We start from the raw sequence: 19,121 nt of genomic DNA on the forward strand, positions 1-19,121 counted from the left end.
CAGTGCAGCTAACTGGGGACTTATTACTGTTCTTCCTCATAAACAGCTGGTGCTCAAGCACAGTTCTTGGAGACCTGCAGTTTAAGGATAAGCACCAATCCCCTCTCTCCTTGTACAAATGGGTGGGGCTGAAGTGGGAAATGCATCCTACAATTTTTAGAAGGTAAGGACCATGACCAAGGGGTTTTGCTGTGACATATGGCAGGGCTGTCACAAGCAGAAGATGTTGGAAAAGAGATGGTGTGAGAGACTGAAAGAGAAGCTGGTGAAACCCAGCAGAGCAGTAAGGGCATTGCAGTGTTTTCAGGAGGCTACAAAGGATATGAACTTAGGTGTCTCTAGAGGAAATAAGAAGAAAGAAAGAAAGAAGGAGATGAGGTACATGGCCAGATTTATGGACAAGGACAGACTTGACAGCTATGATTTTGAGCAATTTGAAGGGAAGGGAGAAATGACAAATGACGTGGGCATTTGGGTGCCAAAGAGATGAGTGTCGCAGAAGCTGAGTTTTTAGAAAGAACAGGCAGAAAGTAGACTCACTTACTCTCTGTCTGTCCATACACTTCCTTTCCCCTGGGGACAGCAAGGACTGCCCTTCTCTGGAACTCCCTGTTATACACAAAAGCCTTGGGACCACAGACTCCCAGGCTGCAAGGCAGGACCCTCTTTCCCAAGCCTGGGTGCCAGTTTCCAGGAATGCCCAAATCCCGGGTGCCAACAGCACCATTCCCATTGTCCATTAGCACCTGAGGCTGCTGCTTTTTGTTTCACAGCTCAGCCTCTGATAGAGAGGTTCAAAGCAGCCAGTAAATACATTATCAGGTAGCAGGAGCAGATAATCCCCCAAAACACAGCCCAAAGCCTTATTAAACCAAGTACATTACAGATTCCAATCAGAAATCAGTGGCAGTGGAGCTGTTCTGGCCATGGAGCGTTGCAGGGGTCAGTCTGGGCATGAGGCAGTGGCAAGCCCAGGAGCAGGGATGCACAGTCACACTCCCAGGCTGTGCCCACTGTCACAGTACTGGATGCACTGTCACTGTGCCCACACAGAACCAGATCCCACGGCAGGCAGGGAGAGGCAGCAGGCAGGGGAAAAGAGGTGTTTTTTCCCTCCTCAGCATCTTAAACTAGGTAATTATATTTTAAAACTATGCTGTTAAACCCAAAATTAAATAAGTGAAAGTAAGGACATAGGGGAACTAAGGTAGCATGATTTATTGACATGAGCTGCTAATATATGCGGTAGGCAATTACATATATTTAATCACATATTAAGTGCAAGCCAGATTTTTTGGTATACATTAATACAGTGCATGGCATAATGCTTTGTACTTGCCTAGAGTTGCATACTAATCATTAGAAAACTCTCCCAAAAGTGTATGCTGCTACAAAAGTCCAATGAACTGAAATGTTCCAATTAACTTTTGAACCAGTCTTGGCACAATGTTTTAAGTTCCCAAACTCAGAGAAGGAGGGAAGACAATTTGTAGCAGACCAGGCATCACCCAGCTGAAGAATACCCAGTTGATGATAAATTAGGTATGTCAGTAATGAGGGCAAAGGATTTATTTTGCAGCATTTTAAATCATATCTACTTTATGTCTTTCTCATGCTTTATCTTCTGAGGGGAGCAAGACAGTAATGGCAGTACGAAACTTTTTTATGTTTTCTTATATTTCACATTGCTTTGTCCATTTAAAATCCATGCTGTGCAAGTGTTCCCAGACTGACCAGGCTGATAGCCTCTTTCTGAACATAAGCAGCACAGTATTTTACCTGGGTGACCACATCTCCTCTTTACATTTTCCATGCACATAGCTTTGTTATTTCAATGTCCCTTGGAGGTAGGAGCTTTTAATGAAAAACGATCGCACTGAAAACTGAAGGCGAAAGGCCACTGGAATGACCAACTTCTCAGAGACTCCAGCCTTTTGGGGGGTTGAGATTAACTCCTTGGAGAAGGTGAGCAGTTCAGATGGAGTGCCTCCATCCCAGGATGGCAACACCAGCAGATTCTGCCTGGGATTCACCCAGAGGGATGTGCTGCTGGGAGTGTGTTTGTCCTCGAGAGCCTCCCAACAACCAGAACCTGCTCCTCATGGTGTGATGCTGCTGGAACCTGCTGCTTGCTCTAGCACAGGAAATTAAAAAGGCAGCTGTACTAGTGCCCAGATTTCCAGAGTTTGTGGCAATTTTCTTGTCCCAGTGGTTCCTGGACCTTTTATTAAGACCTCAGTTAAGAAAAAAAAAAATTAAACTGTTGAACTGGGCTACAAATGCTGGTGACTTGGCTTCATAGCAACATAAATAGCCCAGGTGAGTGATAATCATAAAGAGTACACAAATTTTCTTTCTTGTTTTGTTGCTGATTGGTGATTTCCAATATCACTTAATACATGCATAGTTAAAGTCTTCTAGGCAGGTGGTAAAAGTTGCATGTGTTTCTTAATTGCTGTAATGCATCATCATTATAACACAAAATCCACCTTTATTTAACCTCTGCAAATGTGCCAGTGTCAGTGCAGCTGTTGCAGTGCTGTCACTGGTACAGATAACTCACACATTTCACACAGTCCTGTACAACATTTACCACAAAGCAGGAAAGAGTGGCTTGTATGAAAATAATGCCTAGTTTTAAGGCTTTTAGTCCTGAATTCTGCACATTCTTGGTTTCATTTTCTGTTATAGAATCTTTGTCACATGACATTTAATATGCTTTCCATGTAAAATTGGCTCTTTACTGCTTGCTAATAAATAAGTATATAATTACCCTGACTCCAACCAGAGCTGATATAGTTGAGAGACCTTCCCAAAAAAGAAAAACCCAAGTGTACATTGCACAGTATCCATGGACGTGCTACTCTGCGGTCTGACTTACGGCAATACAAAAGTGAGCGCACACACTGGGACAACCACCAGTGGCACAGGGGGGAGGGAGCACAGGGGATAACTGGGAATTGAGTGGTGATGGCTGGGTGGACAAGGGGTTGCAAATGCCAAGACCTTCCAGTGTGGACACCAGAGAGAAGGCAATGTGTACATGGCCGTGGGCAGGGAACTGATGCTATCCCGGCCCCTTGGGGTCAGGCAGAGCCCAGCCAGCTCAGCACGGAGGAGAAAAATACAGAAATATGTTCCTTCATTATCTTCCCTCCTTGTCTGATTTTCTCCTGGGAGAGAACTTCTTGGCTATTTCACAGTTTTTTTGTCCAGTTTGTCCTTTTGTGGTGTGTTTTGCCAGTCTCTTGTGACTGCTTGTAGTGCACAGACACACACAGACAACGCCTTGGCCTGAAGGTGATGTTAACCAGCTTATTTGACTGATTTGCTGATTCTGAAAGAACTTCAACTCCTTTGACCAATGAAGGAGCATTGGTAACCTTAAGAGTTGCTGAAGTCATCTCTAGTGGATGCAACATTTGCTAAGTTCACATTGTAATGAAAGTTCCTCTAAACACCGCATCCAAGATATGCTTTGTGTTTATGCAGAGAAGGGTTAAAGACAAAACCCCCGAAGAGATTATATTTGGTTTAACAGTGCTAAGTCGAGGTAATTGTTACATGGCATTCCTGGTTAATGAAACTCAGCTTCCAGTAGTTTAATGTTGCTTTTGTGATGCAGAGCCATCCACAGCTGCATGGAAGTCTCACTGGCACACACAGCTTGACATTAGTTTCTCTATTAAGACAGGATGCAGTGGTCCTATTTTTCCCTATCTGACAAATCTATATTTAAAAAAAAATATCTCAGAATGGCCATCAGCAGCATGATGTGTCTTTGCTTGTTTTCTCAGAGGTGGGTGGGAGGTTTTTGTGTCCCAGTCCTTCTTGGTAGGTGATAGTGTAGCACCTAGCACCCCTAGGCCAGGGATGCTGCCCACTTCTGCTCCCTCATGTGAAGTATCGACACTGTGTGGAGTCAATGTAGCAGTAAGGAGTGCAGCGCAGTTTCCCGTAAGACCTGGAATAGAAGAGAATATCTCAGTTTCAGAGCACGGTATGGTTCACTTACATGGCTCCTGGTTGTAACTCTCTGTAGGAGTGAAGAACCTTGGAATATGCATATGCAGCAGCATATGGGAAACTAAATAGGAGGGCAATTTTCATCAGTGCTTGACTGTGTTCTCCTCTGTCAGCAAAACAGGCGTCCAGGAGAAACTATGAGTGAAGACTTTACTCCCAGTAATGTCAATTAAAAAAATAAAATCCCTGTTGGCATCAGGACTGGAGCATTTCATGGGGGTGGATGCAAAAGTCCTGGCGCTCACCCACAGGAGCTGCGGAACAAAATATCTGAGGCTCTGAGTTGAGTGTTTTTCCAGCTATTCCCAATAGCTTCAGCAGGCATGACTGTGCCCGTCCTTTAACTTCTTTTCCATGTACTTGAAATAATGAGAGTGACACATTCCCACATTAGAAATAACTATAAAAAGAGTAATTTGAAGAGTCCTTGCAAAATAAAGAGAAACAGAGATTTTCTCTTTCTACTGACTTAAACTGAGCAGTGACTCTACTTACTAAGACCTGACCAGAACTGTTAATAAGAATTAAAATGAGTTTTTTATTGCCTCAATGTCTAAGTTAATAACACATCCACAATGTCAAGTTATGCAGCTTTAAAACTACGTCCTAGGATAACCCACATTCTCAGACTAACATCAAATCTGGAAAAGGTGTGTGAAACAGAAGGAGGGATCTGTGGGCTGGAAAGAGTAAAAAATGGGAAAATCAGTTGCAGCAGAGCTCTTGGAGGAAAGGTTACTTCGGGGTAAAACTCCCATGGGAGTGTTATACTCACATACTCAGCCCACTTGCTCATGATTCACAGCTTTTTCTTTAGTTTGGCAGATAATTTGCAGACTACCACAAAAAAAAAAAAAATCTCAGTTGCTCTTTCACAACTTGAATATACAAGCAAAGTGAAATATATAAAGTTTTCCTCAAGCTTTTGTGGTGCTACGTTGGGCACCAAATTTCAGACTCTTCGAAGGGAAGAGTTTTCACAATAGAGAGCAACTCCACACTGTCTGAAGATGAGGTCTCTGCAAAATGTTTCAGTTTTGTCAGGTTGCCTGGCCTGAATTTTAGTAACCTCTTATACCAAAAGTGCTCCAACAATTACAGTGGAAGGATTAGCACAGCACTAGATTTACAAAGACATCCTGTGGTTTCTTATTCCTGTCAATTAGCACATTATTGTTCCCTGAATGATGAGGGCTCTGCACATAATTTAATTTGCAAATTAAATGTTTCCTGTTAGCCAGTAACAATACCTGACAGCTAAATAGAGGTGCTGCTGTTGGAGGCAAAACCCCGACCAGAGGAAGCTGCCTAAACAAAGGCAGAGAAGGCAAGTCAACAGTAAGCAGATGTTTTAAATGAAGGACTTTGCTACACAGATGCATGGCTTTGCATCTGCTGGTGAATGAATTTCTTGCACTTTGGAAAAGCTGCTTGATTCAAAGCAAATACACCCCCAGAGTACCCATTAATGGGAAGGGCAGCAGGAGGTTGGTACAAGTCTGTGGTTTGGATATTGTGGGTTTTTTTTTCCTTCAGTGTGATTATCTTGTCATGGTCTTTCCTACTATCCCCATGTTATGGCTGGACATTAATGTGACCAGATAAGGAAATTTTGGCAAGAAATGGGCAAACATAGGTCTGTGTGACCTTCATTTGTTTTGTGCAGTAATAGGCACATACTTCTTACTGTGAAATGAGATTTAGCCCTTAAAGTCAATGATATACAGAAATAATTTGCAGACACTTTCTTCCCTGCCACTTGGTCCCAGTGGAACAAGGTTAAAGTGGGTGAAACTCCTGTTTTAAAGCTGGAAAGGAGAAAAAAGAAAGGAAAAGCACGCACAAAACCACCCTCCATAATCAAACCAAAAACACCCCACCAAACCCAAGTGAAGACCTCCTCTTACATACCCAGGAAGGTATGTTCTACACGTCAAGTATCCAAAATCCATCCCATCACAGTCTTCAACCCCCTCGTGCTTGTAGCCATCTCCGCAGTAAGCACGGCGGCATCCTAGTGAAAAATAAAGAAATAAACACTTTCCAGGCACCTGTCAAAGAAACAGGTGAAGTGACTGGGACTAGCTTTTTAAGGATTAAGTATAAAGTGAGATATTTTGAGGAAGGCATTCTGTAAGGACTCTCTTAGGAGGAGCAGTACTCTTCACTACAAAGAATGTACTTTTATCAGCTGATTTCTGTGATGAAGGGAAAGAATGGATAAATGCTAAAAATAATTACTACAGAATCAGTAATTACAACAGCACTTATTTGAAACTTATTATTGCCATAGATAATTACCATCAAAACAATTTAAGGGAAACATAAAATACAGTTAACATAAAATTATTTGGGGAAGTCACAATCTCAAAAAAATAATCTTAGGTGGTTAACTGGTTTGGAATTCCCAACTTAGACCTTTATTCAATTCTGTACAATATCTGTATTTGTCTGCTGTGAGTTTCCACATATGAACGAAATTTTGCAGGCTGTCTATAAAGAAATAAAATATATAAGTGTTGCCAAAATCGTGTCTTTCCCACTGCTGACTCTTACTGACTTGAGAGTGAGTGGGATTTGTCACAATTTTTCATGGTGACTGACATGTAGGCTGCAGTAATTTGTGGGTTTGTTTGCCATTTTAGCAATTGGACTTTGATTTTGATATCTATAGCATATTGAGAATGACTTTCTAATATGAACAAATTAATTCAGTTAAAATCCCTTTGACATCTTCTGGGAGAATCCATTGGTATCAAGAAAGGATTAAATAGACAGGAGCAGGGAGTTTCTAAGAGGCTAAAGTGGGTTATTTACAAATAGAAATGATTAATTAATTGCACCAAGGACGTGTTTGTCAGAAATTGATGCTTCTAAGACCGACAAGCCTTTTTTACAATAAAATCTATTTAACATTCATCTAGCCTTTTCCTTTTGGTTCAGTTACAGGAGAAGGACAACGACAGTGTGCTCATTTCCAAATAATTCAAGGATGGGTCACATCAGTGTCAGAAATCTGTACTGCAAGGCCTCCATTGAGGCTTTGCCCTGTGCATAGCTCAGAGAACATGATGTGCCTTCAGACACAGAGTGCACAATTTTGCAGGCACTGGAACTAATGAACACTATCTTGCCACATGGTTGTTCCCCACGTCTGATTGCAAGTTCTAATTTAATCATTTCCTCATGTCTGGAAACAGGAGAGATGTTGTCTGCTGTCTCTCTGGAGTACTCTGCAGTCAGGCAAGCACAGAAACTTAGAGGGGCTTTTATTTATGTGTCTCCCTAGACCTGTTGAGATGGAATTGCCTTTGAAATCTCTTTCCTGTTGTCATTGAGAAGTTGGTGGGGATTCCTAAGTCGTAAGGGGAAGGGTGGTGATGGACAGCTGGATTGAGAAACTTGCACAGGGCATGGTTGCACACACCCCATTTTCAAAGTCAGTGAGTCATATATAAATGAAAAATTGCATCTTTCAGTGTTGCGTAATACTGTTGTGAAGTGTGAAGAAGCATCCCTTTGCTGGGAACAACAGAGCACCAAACCTACTACGTGGAGATGGTGTAGGGCTATGCTCTGGGGAAGGATTCAAGATGTAAAACTAACCGAGAGAGGGGGAAGTGAAGGTTACCACAGCTGCTCAAATGCTTATATGCTCTTTGTATGCTCTTATATGCTCTTTGCTATCCACAATCAGCAAAATGGAAGGAAGATGGAGTAGACATGTGTCCTGGGTTGACTATATGATGCTTTTATCTCCAATCGTCTCGTTCTGTTCATGCCGAATAATAAGTGTTGCACCTTTAAGCCTTGTTCTAGAGAGTGAAGGGGGGAGAGAATAAGCAGCAGTTTGTTATCAGACACTGCACTCCTCCTCCACATTCCTGCTCCTGACTGTGTTGTCTGCGGACGGACAGACAGCGGGATGGAGCTCTTTTTTTTGTCTTTAGTTAGTTTTTAGCTAGCTGAGGGAAAGAAGTTTCCTGGACTGTGTTTTTTATCCCTTTTCTTCGGACCTCTTGAAACTGCTCTGGCCTGAACACCCAGCAGAGCACTGGCAGCTCACACTTGTGGCCCACCCGGGCCGGGCCTGGCCTACGACATTTCCAGCACCAGAGGGACTGACCAGAGACTGAGTGAGCTGACCTGCAACCCGGGGACGGGGTTTTCTCAGTTTGTCATCTCTTTTGGAGCTGCAAGGGGTTTTATTGGTTAATATTGTTTAGATTTTATTGCTTAATAAACAGTTTTTTTCCACTTTTCTCCCAGGAGGTATTTTCTCCCAGACCGGTTGACGGGAGGGTCGGATTGAATTTCCCTACCGGAGCCCCTTTGGGGATTCTCTCCCAAATTTGCTCTGAAGCAGAACAACGTGCATTAAATGTTATGTAAATCTGATAGTGAAGGTAGTGGGCTGGCACGTCCACTGTGCAAGTGAATAACAAAATCCAAAGTAGTGTTTCTGGACTGAGGACCTATTATATCATAAGAAACAGTGTCTAACCCAAGGGCTGTGCTGCACTGCAAAGGTGTGCTGCCCAGCTTTTAGAGAGAGCTGGCAGCCCCCAGGAAAGGTGTGTGCGTAACCCAGCTGCTGCATGGCCCTCGAAATGCAGAGTTTCTGACTCAGCAAGGATGCAGAGAAGTGCTGTTGTCACTTCTGTCCTGTGTGGTGTGTGCCATCCACATGCATGGACACCTCAGTTTTCACCCTGTAGCCATCATGCCTCCCTTTCCCCAGGCCTGCCCTTGATCCACAAACCACACAAGCTCTCCCAGACATAAGCAGTGCACCCTGTGGTACAACTAATGCACCTTCCCTGGTGGGAAGAAGCCTGTCCTGCTGTGCTGTAACTCACTTATGCAGTCATCGGTCACCACCGCGTTGCCGTCGTCGCACTCCTCCCCATCCTGCACGACGCCATCTCCACAGGTGCCCCCCTCCTCCAGGCGGTAATCCATGGGGTACAGAGGGGAGAGCTGGCCAGGCAAACACACAGGGGTTACTGAACCTCACCAGCAGCAGCCTGGCTAGCAAGCAGAGGAGAAGGGCTCTAGGGGCCAGGCTTTATGGCTTGTTATTTGTTGGTCAGAGGGTTTATACAGAGTCTGATCCAAAGTCCAGCAGACACAAGAAGGATGCTGTTGCTAATTTCAGCAGGACTCAGCTCCTTGAAGCAATAAGGAAATATGTGAATTTGGTTTGCAGGGTTTTAGTTCTGCAACTCTGTACCCTGGTGAGTTTTGCCTTATTTTGTATTAAATAAAAACTCTTTTTACCACCACAATTCCCTGAACTCTGGTCCAGTTTGTTCACCAGTGGTTCAGAGGAAGGTTAGCAAAACCTGCAACACTGCTGAGTTAATTCCTCAGTAATTAAGATTTCTGTGAATAAAATTCACAGAATTATGTACAGTTGTGGCAGTGTTCAAAAATGAGCTTTTCCCCATTTGCTTAACTGATTTGCTATGACACCTTAAGTACAGAAGTATGTTCTGTATTTCAAAATGGAATATACACTCAAGGGTTTTCTGAAACCACAGTCATATTTTTACCTGGACTGGGAGCCATCCAAAGGTATCCTTGAAATACAAAGATCTCTGATCTCTTCTAAATGCTAACGCGTTCTCGGTGTTTAACCGATCCAATTCTTCTTGATTGTTCACCACAAAAATCTGGGGCACAGAAAAAGAGGCGATTGGTAACCTTCTCAAGAAGTTCTTTGGATTATCACAGAATCTAGTTTGGCATATGTATCTTCAAATAGGTAAATAATATACAGGAAAATGTTTCAGTTGTTTTCAGAAAGAGAAGAGGTGAGAACCTACAGCAATGGAATGGTCTTTTCCGGGCCCCTATTTTGAAATGCACATCCTCAGGTAAAAATCATACAAATAGTAGCGCACAATCACAGCTGAGAAGAACTTTATGATACTCAAATGGTTTGATGCTGAAGCAATTGCAAAATCCAAATGGACATAAGTGCTTTTTGTGGATTGACTATAACTTTTTAGGCATGTTTGTGGCTACAAGATAAATAATGCATGTCTTAATACAACCTTCATTTAACTTTTACCTCTTTGTTATTTCTTTAGATTTAATTGACACTAAAACGCATGTTTCTTTATATGCATATACTGTGGTCTGACACCAAGTCTCCAATTACGCTGCAAAAAAAAAAAAGTTCAAAATGGAAAAATTAGGACAAGCTGCTCTCTTACCCATTTCTTTAATGTCTCAATCACTGAAATTGGATGTAAAAGGCATTAGAAAATAATCTCTTCCTTCAGCAGCTTAATCAATTTAATTTTTATAAGATTCAAGCCATTTTTAAATTAAGAAAAAGCAAATAGAGTGTTTCTGGGCAAAATAGTTTTAGGTCTGACTCTGATTCACACCAACATAAACAGAATTGGCTCTTTAAAAAACAAGTTACCTTGAAATTTTTACATAGCAGAACATTCCCATAACCTTGGAAGAAGGCCAATTTCATTAAAGAAGCATTGAATAAAAATGCCTTCAGCTTGAATGAAAGGAAGCAAATAAATAGGAGGCCAGCACAGAACTGATTCTGTAATTTGAGCTCATCCCCAGAGCTCCAATTTCTCTTGAAATCAATAACAAAATTATGCTGTCTCAAACCATTACAGATATCAGCCTTTAAAATTGCACAAGATTTTAACAAATTGAATGAATCTGAGCCAATGCCAGAAACCAGCACTTTGTTTCCCAGCTTCTGCCCTCCTCTGGAGGAGCTGCTGGGTGCATGGGTGGTGGCACTGAGGTTGTGCTGCTTTGGCAAACCCCAGGGCACAGAGCACCACCTCTGGGTCTTTTCCATGTGCAGCTATAGAATCCTGACAAGAGCTTTCAAGTGGCCTAAGACAGGCATCAGTGCTGCTACATGGGATCTGGACAGAATAAACAATAGTGATGTTTAAGCTTTGGTTTAAGTTAAAGTGTTTTTACTCTCAAGGGAGTAAAACAAAGGGGGTGGGCAGGGAAACAGGTAATGCTGCTCTGGAAGTGCTTCATTTCCAGAGTTAAGCCTTGCCTTTTTGCCTTCTCACATTCCTGGCAACAAAATGGCACCTGGGGGCTCATAGTGATAGTGTATGGTATTTTGCATGTTTACACTCTCATTACTATCTTTTAAGATCTATTACTATCATTACTATCTTTTAAGATCCTATCTTTTAAGATAGGAAACTGTGCCTGATGGCGAAGGAGGGTAATGAGACCTCTACGTTATATTGAGAGCCTTAAAGCTTTTCCTATGAGTTCTCCAGGCTGCAAAGTACACAATGGGGTTTTTTTTTGCACTGTATGGAGTGATATGCACCTTTATTTCAGCACATTCATCTCTCGCCATTATGTTTTCAAAACAACAGGAGGATTTTTTCTAATACAGCACAGCCAGGGATGAGCAAGCAGCTGGCATAGCTGCCGAGACCTGAAACCCACTTGTGCAAAAGTCTGAGCTCAATGACCCCGTTTAACGGTGCTGTGAGTGTGTCCCTTCCACCACCGTGACAGCTTTCTGACACTGTGACAGGTGGGGCTTTGACAAAGCCAACTGCTGCTCATTGGCATGCAGGGACAAGCAGACACCACACCATTTCCACTTGCATGGGGGGAGTGCTGAGCTGTGCCGGCACACAGCCCCAAGGGAGCATCTTCATCACTGACTGAGTGCTGCACTGCACAGATTAATGAGGCAGGGCCCAGCAGAAGGAGAAGGACATAAACAGTAGCCACAAAGCCCAAAGAAATCAGTGATAAAAAATTACTAGGTCACATTTCTTCAATGCCTTGTCCTTTAAAGTATTTTGTCCAGTTTGCTTGTAAAAATGCTTTCAAGGCTAGAGATGGAAATCAGCCATATAATGTGTATGTCTGCAGACTGGAGCCCAGACACCTGATTCTCACAGTTTGTGGAAACTCCTGTTATTGAGGATCTGTGCTCTGGGAGAAAGCTCTATTGCATACGTGAAATGCTTGATCCCAAAATTCAATTCAGAAATCACTGTCTTTAAAAAGCCCCAAACAAACCAGAAAGGTATGCTTACTTTACTGACCAATCTGAAATGCATTCTGATTTAATGAAATAAAAAGGACAGATTACATGTGTACAGTAGTAGATGAAAGAGAGCACTCCTAGGCTTGAAAAACATTTCCAAATATATGCTACCTTACTGATGTTTTGGAACAGCTGCATTTCAGCGCATCAATTACACAACAAGTTACAAGACTGAATTTTTTTGCACCTCTGGATTTCAGGGGTTTTGGGTACCAGAAATCACACATTACCTATATATCTTCCTATTAAACAAAAAGTATTAGTGAGTACAACACCTCTCATAACAAAAGCACTTCAGAACTGCTCACATCCCCTCCCAGAAAAGCTGCTTACCGCGGGAACCTTGGGGTAGCTGTGTCCAAACACAGATTGCTCGTATGATGGGTTACTCATTTGCTGTGGGGTTCTGCAGAGACATCTCCCTGGAGGCCCTGGCAGTCCTCTTTCTCCCTTTGGTCCTATTGCAAATTGCCCTAGGAAGCAGAGGACCATCTTGATTTGTTATGAGGTTACTACACACCACACACACACAGCCTTAGGGGGAAAAGTACAGGTCAGGTGGATATGTGCATTTACCCAAGTTTTCAGACAGGCACACTCCCACCACTTTCACTGGGAACTGAAGGGAGGCACTAATTCCAATAGTTCAGGAGAAAGATGCCAGTTTTTTACCACAGTCATATTATTTTAGATCACCTTCTGAATTTTTCTACCAGTTTTACAGAGGAAGAAAGAGACCATTTGCTTAGAATAAATGTCAGCCTGTTTGAAGCTACAGAAATTCAGGAGAGGATGACCACACAAATCATTCTACAGCGCCTACACACCAAATTTTGTAGAGTCAGTCTCTGTATAAGTCCACAACAGATTGGACTTGGGCCTTTGTATAACCACTTGAGCAATGCTGTTTCACAGGTTTCTATACAGCAAAAACCCAACTAAAAATACAGGAGCTTTTTAATGTTTCAATTAAACATTAATAAAAAAATACTGCTTTTTGACTTTCAAACTTTGGCAAGGATGCACTGCTCTGCAGATTTAGATTAAGAGCCAATGTGGTCATACTGCAAGCAGTTGCATCATTAGAGAAATGTCTTTTAGGATCAAAATTTATATTCTGGAGGAAAAAGATTAATAACCCTGACACATAAACTTTCTGTGGATGGAATAAAGCCTTGAAAAAGTAATCTCAAGGTCCTGGCTGCCTTCCCATCAGCACGGTGAAAATTCTGCCTTCTGAAAGCTTCCAACTAATTTACTCGGGCAAAGATGCTTCTTAATGGGAGCCATGAGATACGTGAAGATTCTGGAGCTGTGCTCAGCTTCACAGATGTCCCATTTCCACACCACCACAAGAAGAGACCTCCTGTCCACTAATGCAAGCAAGGGAAGGAAAAGGGAAAGCAAAATGGAAGGGGACATTGTGTGTTGTGGGTCATGTATTGTCCTTCCTGTCCATTTTGGATGCAGAAGCTGACCAGGGTTCATGTGCATGCACAGCTCTGGGGATGTACAATTATGTTATTACAAGGTTTTTCTGATAATTTCTACATTTGCACAATTGCAGTGAGCATAGATCTCAAGCATTTAATTATATAGAGATTTTCTCCACTGCTCTCTTTTTCCCCTGACTCCTATCTCTTTCCATTCTCTTCCCTTATTTCCTTAATGACACTGTAACTTGAATCTCATCTATTTTTCCCTTGCAGAGCTGCACAGGGTGAACCTGTCCTGTCTGATTAGAAATCACAGTTTTTCATTGCAAGCCAGGATATCTGGAGAGGCAGACCTTTGATGACGGAGATTACCTAGTCTCTCCAAGGCTGCCAGATGGCTTTTCGTCGTCCCCATCTACAAAAATCCCTCAGGGACCACATAGGACTTAGTTTTGGTTTTATCTGAAACATCAGAAGCCATAAAGTGGGTTTTAAAATAATGGACAAAGATGGCATGACCTGCCTCCAGGAGAAATCCTCTCCTTGCCATGGATGGAGAAGCAAACAAAGCCTTTGTGCAGAGGGATCTGTGGGTGCCTGATGAGTCAGGAGGGGCTGGGGAACAGGGACACTCCCGGGGAGTGTTTTTGGTTTACCTCATTTTTGGCTTACCTAGACCTGAGGGTCCAGGGGGGCCTGGCTGGCCAACAGGGCCAGGCCTGCCAGGCGGGCCCATGACACCTGCGGGTCCAATGTCCCCCTTGAGTCCCTGGAAGAGAAGTGACACCCATTTCTTGGCTAAGCTATTAGCAACAAACAAACCAAACAAACATTAGTAACAAGCCAGCACTGGCTTCCCATTTAAGAAAGCCAAAATATTTGCCAGAAGAAACATGAACTTCATGGACACCACCCTGGGGAACAAGGGTTCTTATCTCCTACGTGGAGACAAAAGGGCATGCCCAGGCAGGACTTCTGCTCCCAAATGGGAATGGTGACAGGGATTTGCCCTGGGAGGAGTCAGCAATCACCCTGCTCTGACTTCAATCATTTGATAGCCTTTCTTTAGGAATGCCTGTTTAACCCCTGTAACTCTCTAGAAGCGAGTGCCACTGAGAAAGAAAGGGGAAAATCACTGAGGAGTTGCCGAGGGCTTCCACAGTGACATTTCCCAGTCATAGGGTGCAGCCTTTCAGAAGCTCACTGATGACTTTGACACTCACAGTATTTTCAGAATGTTTGAGGTGCCTGGATTCCTGTATCTCCTCGACTTTCACTGTGGGTATGGCTAGGATAACAAATCATCACAAGCCAAGCCAGGGCTTGGTTTTACAGTGTTTATCAACTTCATGCTGAGAAATGGTGTCCCTCTGGCAGCAGTAGGAAATGCTGCAAAATTACCTGTGGGAGAGGGGCTTGCACACACAATAGCTGATATTCTCAAAAATCAGCCCTAATTTGCCTCATGGGAGCTTGTTTGTGCAGCCATACCCTCAGGCATTTGGAAGTTTCAACTTAGAACTGTTTGGCACCTTCTCATTTTTTGCTCCTGAATTTAATACGGTGACACTTATTAAAAATAACTATATTTATCTTCCTGCTCATATACTCTCCAAGGCTTGGATTTCTCAGCTTTATATTTCAGAAGTATTACATAGCTTAAAGTTTAAATATCTGACTTGATTTTTATGCAGCAGCAAATATTATTTAGGATAATAAAAATGATGTGCGCTCTGTAAGATTTCTTTTAATGACAAAGGAGATTATTTCTTTGAAGATGGTGTAATTCCAGGTTAATGTGCATTCAGAATCATACAATGAATGATTGCATACCTAATTTAAGAGTAGCAAAGCATATATATTAATATATGCTGAAATAATTGTAGCTATAGGATATGTTACATCCTATGGATACATTTGAATGTCGCTTGCACCATTTCAGCAGAGGAAGGCTGATTTTGCCATGACCTATAAAGAACTAATTGAATATTTGCTTTGTTTAATCCTATTAGGTAAGCTCTGAGCCATAAAAATATTTCAGGATTTATGTGAATGTCAGTGATGCTGATCTCTAATTACTTCTTACATTATGCAACACAGAACTAGCAGACCAGGATTTTGTAGCCCCAAAGAAGACTGTGGGAAATCTCCTTCCCCCACACAGCAGCAATTTGACAGAGGCAAGGCAGTGCCAGTCGGATGTGTACTGACTGAAAACAAGCTGTTTTCTGCATCCCCTGCTTGGAGGGAAGATTGCTTAATGCCTTCCTGCTTAGCTCTGATGGATTAAATAATAATGGCAAGGCTTGATGTTCAATGTTTTTGCCTTGTTTATCTTTCACACATGCCCACGGCATTGGGAGAAGATTTTCTCATTGACAATATTTGTGCTCATGTCCTTTCTTCCAAACTAACATTACCCAAAGCCCTAAGTCATTCCTCCTTGTCAAGGCTGAAACCCTAAACTGGGGTTTGCCTGGGGTCAGTTCCCAAGTTATAAAGCTTTGGGTGCTGTGTCTCGGTCAGCTGTGTAAGGCTGTGACTTGTGACTCCCAGCTCCTGGCCACGATTCAGGAAGAGCCTGTCCCAGAGGCAGGGAGACTTGAAGAAGTCAGTGAGCTAATCAAGACATATCTGGAAATGCAAGTGGAAGTGACACCTGCTTAATTTAGCTGCTTTTATTGAGGCATGTCAGCTGGATCAAGAGACAGGAAATGGCCCCATGCTGGTGGAAACTATCCCCTCAGCTGGACAAACAGCCAGACCACTACAGCGCTTAAAGGTGGCAGCCAGACCTACAGAGCCTTAAAATGCCACTCCCTGGTTTTTTCACAGGATTAAAAAAGAAGAAAGGAAATAAGTTCACCAGTTAGGAGAGGGAAAGACTTTTTCATGCTGAATGCTAAGATTGCTCTCAGGGCACCAGAAAGGGGTTTGTGTACTGAGCCTTGGGACTGGAAACACCAATCTAGAGGCAGACTATAGGTCTTTTAGTCACACTGATTGTTGTCTTAATTATGACATGCTTATGTCACCACTTTTTTATTAAGCCATCGTGTAAGGTGACAAAATGTCTAAGGTCAAATAAGGAGTCCCCGGTGTTCAAGCTGATCTGCAGGCACTGCATCTTCTCTTGTCTTATGCTGTGGAAAGACATTCCACAGCATACAGGCAGGAGAGATAAACAGGGTTTAAAAAAAAAAAGGCAAACCCCTCAAAACCAGCAAAGAGCACACAACAGCTTTTAAAACCTGACAAATCTAGGACAGAAAAACATTTCTTGTGGGTCATCTAGGAGACTTACATTGCTCATACCTCCCTTACTTGGGGATCTATTACTTCCTCCCTAACACCTAGCTCTTCTTTTTTCCCCACAGTGGCTACTTTGTCACTTCAGATATTACCTGGTCTCATCAGAGCAACAGTGAAGCAGGGATGTGCCTGTCCTTGCCATGCTAGGTATAACAAGACAGAATAAACCACTTCCAGCTGAGCCCCTACTACTGAAATGCTGCATTGGTGGAGTCAGTATCCAATTTACACACAATTCCGAGCCTTTACAATTCAGTTGGAACTCTGACAATGTAGCTCTGCTAGCATAATTTTGAGCTCTCTAGCTGTCAGGTGGGGCTGGGACCACAATCCTGTGTTGCTTAGGACTCAAAGGAAGCCTTCAAGATCTGCTCAAATTGTATTAAATGAGTTCATTACCAATCCAGGATAAAAACAACTTTTCCCATCCTGCCTGGGCAGGGAGCTGAGTGCTGCAGACAAGACTCCAGCCCAAAAGCTGAGGGTTTTTTTGCCTGTGAGGTGTTCTAGGGCTTCTCTCCCCTCCCTGTGCAGCACAGTGCATGGTACACGAGCTTAGACCACACAGTCACACAGAGGCCACGAGTTACAGGAAGAGGAAACACCGTAATCCTACTTGTTTGCCTCGTTTTCCAGGTCTTCCTATAGGTCCTCTGTGTCCTGGTACTCCAGACTGTCCCTTGGGGCCCATCTCTCCCTTGGTGGGTGCAGAGGGAAGGAAGAAGGAGTTAAGTACATGGTTATACCTGCCTCGAGCAAGACAGCAGATGCACATGGTTGTCATTCACACATTTCCTCTAGATAATGCTGGCACTGTTTCTTTCTTAGAAATCCAAAATTATAATAAAATAGTTTAAAACAAACATAAAGTAAAAAGAAGCTCATACAATTTATCCACATATCCCTGAAAAATACCTTTCCTAAGGAAGATGCCACATGAGATCAGGAATGCACTTAGAGACTTGGAGAGGTCAAGGCTGGGAAAGCTCTCTGACCCCTTTGCAATGTCTTGCTTTGCTGTTAAGATGCACATGTCATGAAAATACTCAGGGAAAGGAAGGTAAATTCACTTATCTTCTCATCTCTCTAGTAGCAACTGTTAATTCCTTTTCTTATTTCAGAGGCATGGTTTGATTATGCACTAAAATTATCCATCTTTAAGTTTTCCATAAGCCAGCACCTGAATTTTGATTGTTTTTCAAGTCCAGAATAATGATGAATTAAAAATTTGTCAGGGTTATCACTGCTATATACAGTAATGCCATTTTATTTCAGAGTATCAAGAAGGAAATATTTACTAGTTTCAAGTGAATAAAACTTTAGAAATTAGGGCATTTAAATAGGAGTGAGATTATAACTAAAGAAATAATCGGGGGGGGTGGGGGGGGTGGAGAGGAAGAGAAACAGCACCAAAGAGATAAATCTGAGTTTTTTCTTAAGCTAAAAAGAAATTGATGAGTCCAGGCAATGTTGGTCTCTGAATCAAGCAAGACCTTCAATGTCTTATGCCATCCCAGAAGTCCATGAATCCACTCATTGAGCTTTTCTCAGCATTTAACACAACTGTCAGCATATCACACCCACTTACTTACTTTTTGTCCCAGCATTCCAGGGAAGCCTATTTCTCCCTACAAAGTCAAAGGAGAAAAATAATCAGAATATATGTAGGGATCTTTGACAAAGCAGCACCTTCCTTGGAAGGAAAAAACCAATTGTCATGTGTGGGTATCAGTTAAAAACCCCTGCACTGACTCAGCACGGCAGGTAATGCAGTAGGTGCAGATTTATAAACAAAATTTTACTATAAAGCTCCTTGTATGGTGCCATTACTTCTCTGTCTGATCCTCTGCTGCCAGTTTCTGCTTCTCTAGCAAAATCATCCTGATTGTTCTCTTGTCTACTGGCAGCTCTGCTACCTGGACAGCTCCCAAAGCCTGCCTTTGAGAATGGCATTTCCTACTTTTCCTTTCTTAGTCGAAGGAACCCCCAGGCATGAATCTCTCCCCCTCTTCCCCTCCCGGTGTTACCGTATGACCAGCCGAAAGCATTCTGGGGAGCTGCCGTGGTTCTGGGCTGCACAGCCCAGGAGGGGCTGGGTGACTCCAGGGAAACCCTCCTGTGACTCATTAACCCCCTGTGCCCCGGGCTGGGGGCTCAGGGCCATGGAGCTGGCCCGCTGCCCACCCAGCTGATGGAACACTGCTCTCCCTCACCACTCCTGCCCTCCCTGGAATATGCTGTCAGGCTCCTTTCCTCCATGCCCCTCC

General features: G+C 42.9%; 1 protein-coding gene across 3 annotated transcripts in view; it reads right to left on the minus strand.

The window, feature by feature from the left end:
* Window positions 1-1,199: 1,199 nt before the first annotated feature.
* COLQ (collagen like tail subunit of asymmetric acetylcholinesterase) overlaps window positions 1,200-19,121 on the minus strand; it is a 42,119-nt gene continuing 24,197 nt past the window's right edge. The window contains exons 10-17 of one of the 3 annotated variants that reach the window (XM_005480908.4): window positions 18,447-18,482; window positions 17,471-17,551; window positions 14,215-14,311; window positions 12,440-12,579; window positions 9,582-9,701; window positions 8,886-9,006; window positions 5,938-6,040; window positions 1,200-3,964 (exon numbers count right to left, since the gene is read on the minus strand). In XM_005480908.4, the coding sequence (XP_005480965.3) occupies window positions 3,895-3,964; window positions 5,938-6,040; window positions 8,886-9,006; window positions 9,582-9,701; window positions 12,440-12,579; window positions 14,215-14,311; window positions 17,471-17,551; window positions 18,447-18,482 (768 nt within the window). In that variant the 3' untranslated portion in view covers window positions 1,200-3,894. Of the gene's footprint in view, window positions 3,965-5,588; window positions 6,041-8,885; window positions 9,007-9,581; window positions 9,702-12,439; window positions 12,580-14,214; window positions 14,312-17,470; window positions 17,552-18,446; window positions 18,483-19,121 lie in introns of those variants that run through there. The other 2 variants (XM_074538087.1, XM_074538074.1) reach the window with 2 other exon arrangements.

Source organism: Zonotrichia albicollis, chromosome 1, assembly GCF_047830755.1.
Source record: "Zonotrichia albicollis isolate bZonAlb1 chromosome 1, bZonAlb1.hap1, whole genome shotgun sequence".
NCBI lineage: Eukaryota > Metazoa > Chordata > Aves > Passeriformes > Passerellidae > Zonotrichia > Zonotrichia albicollis.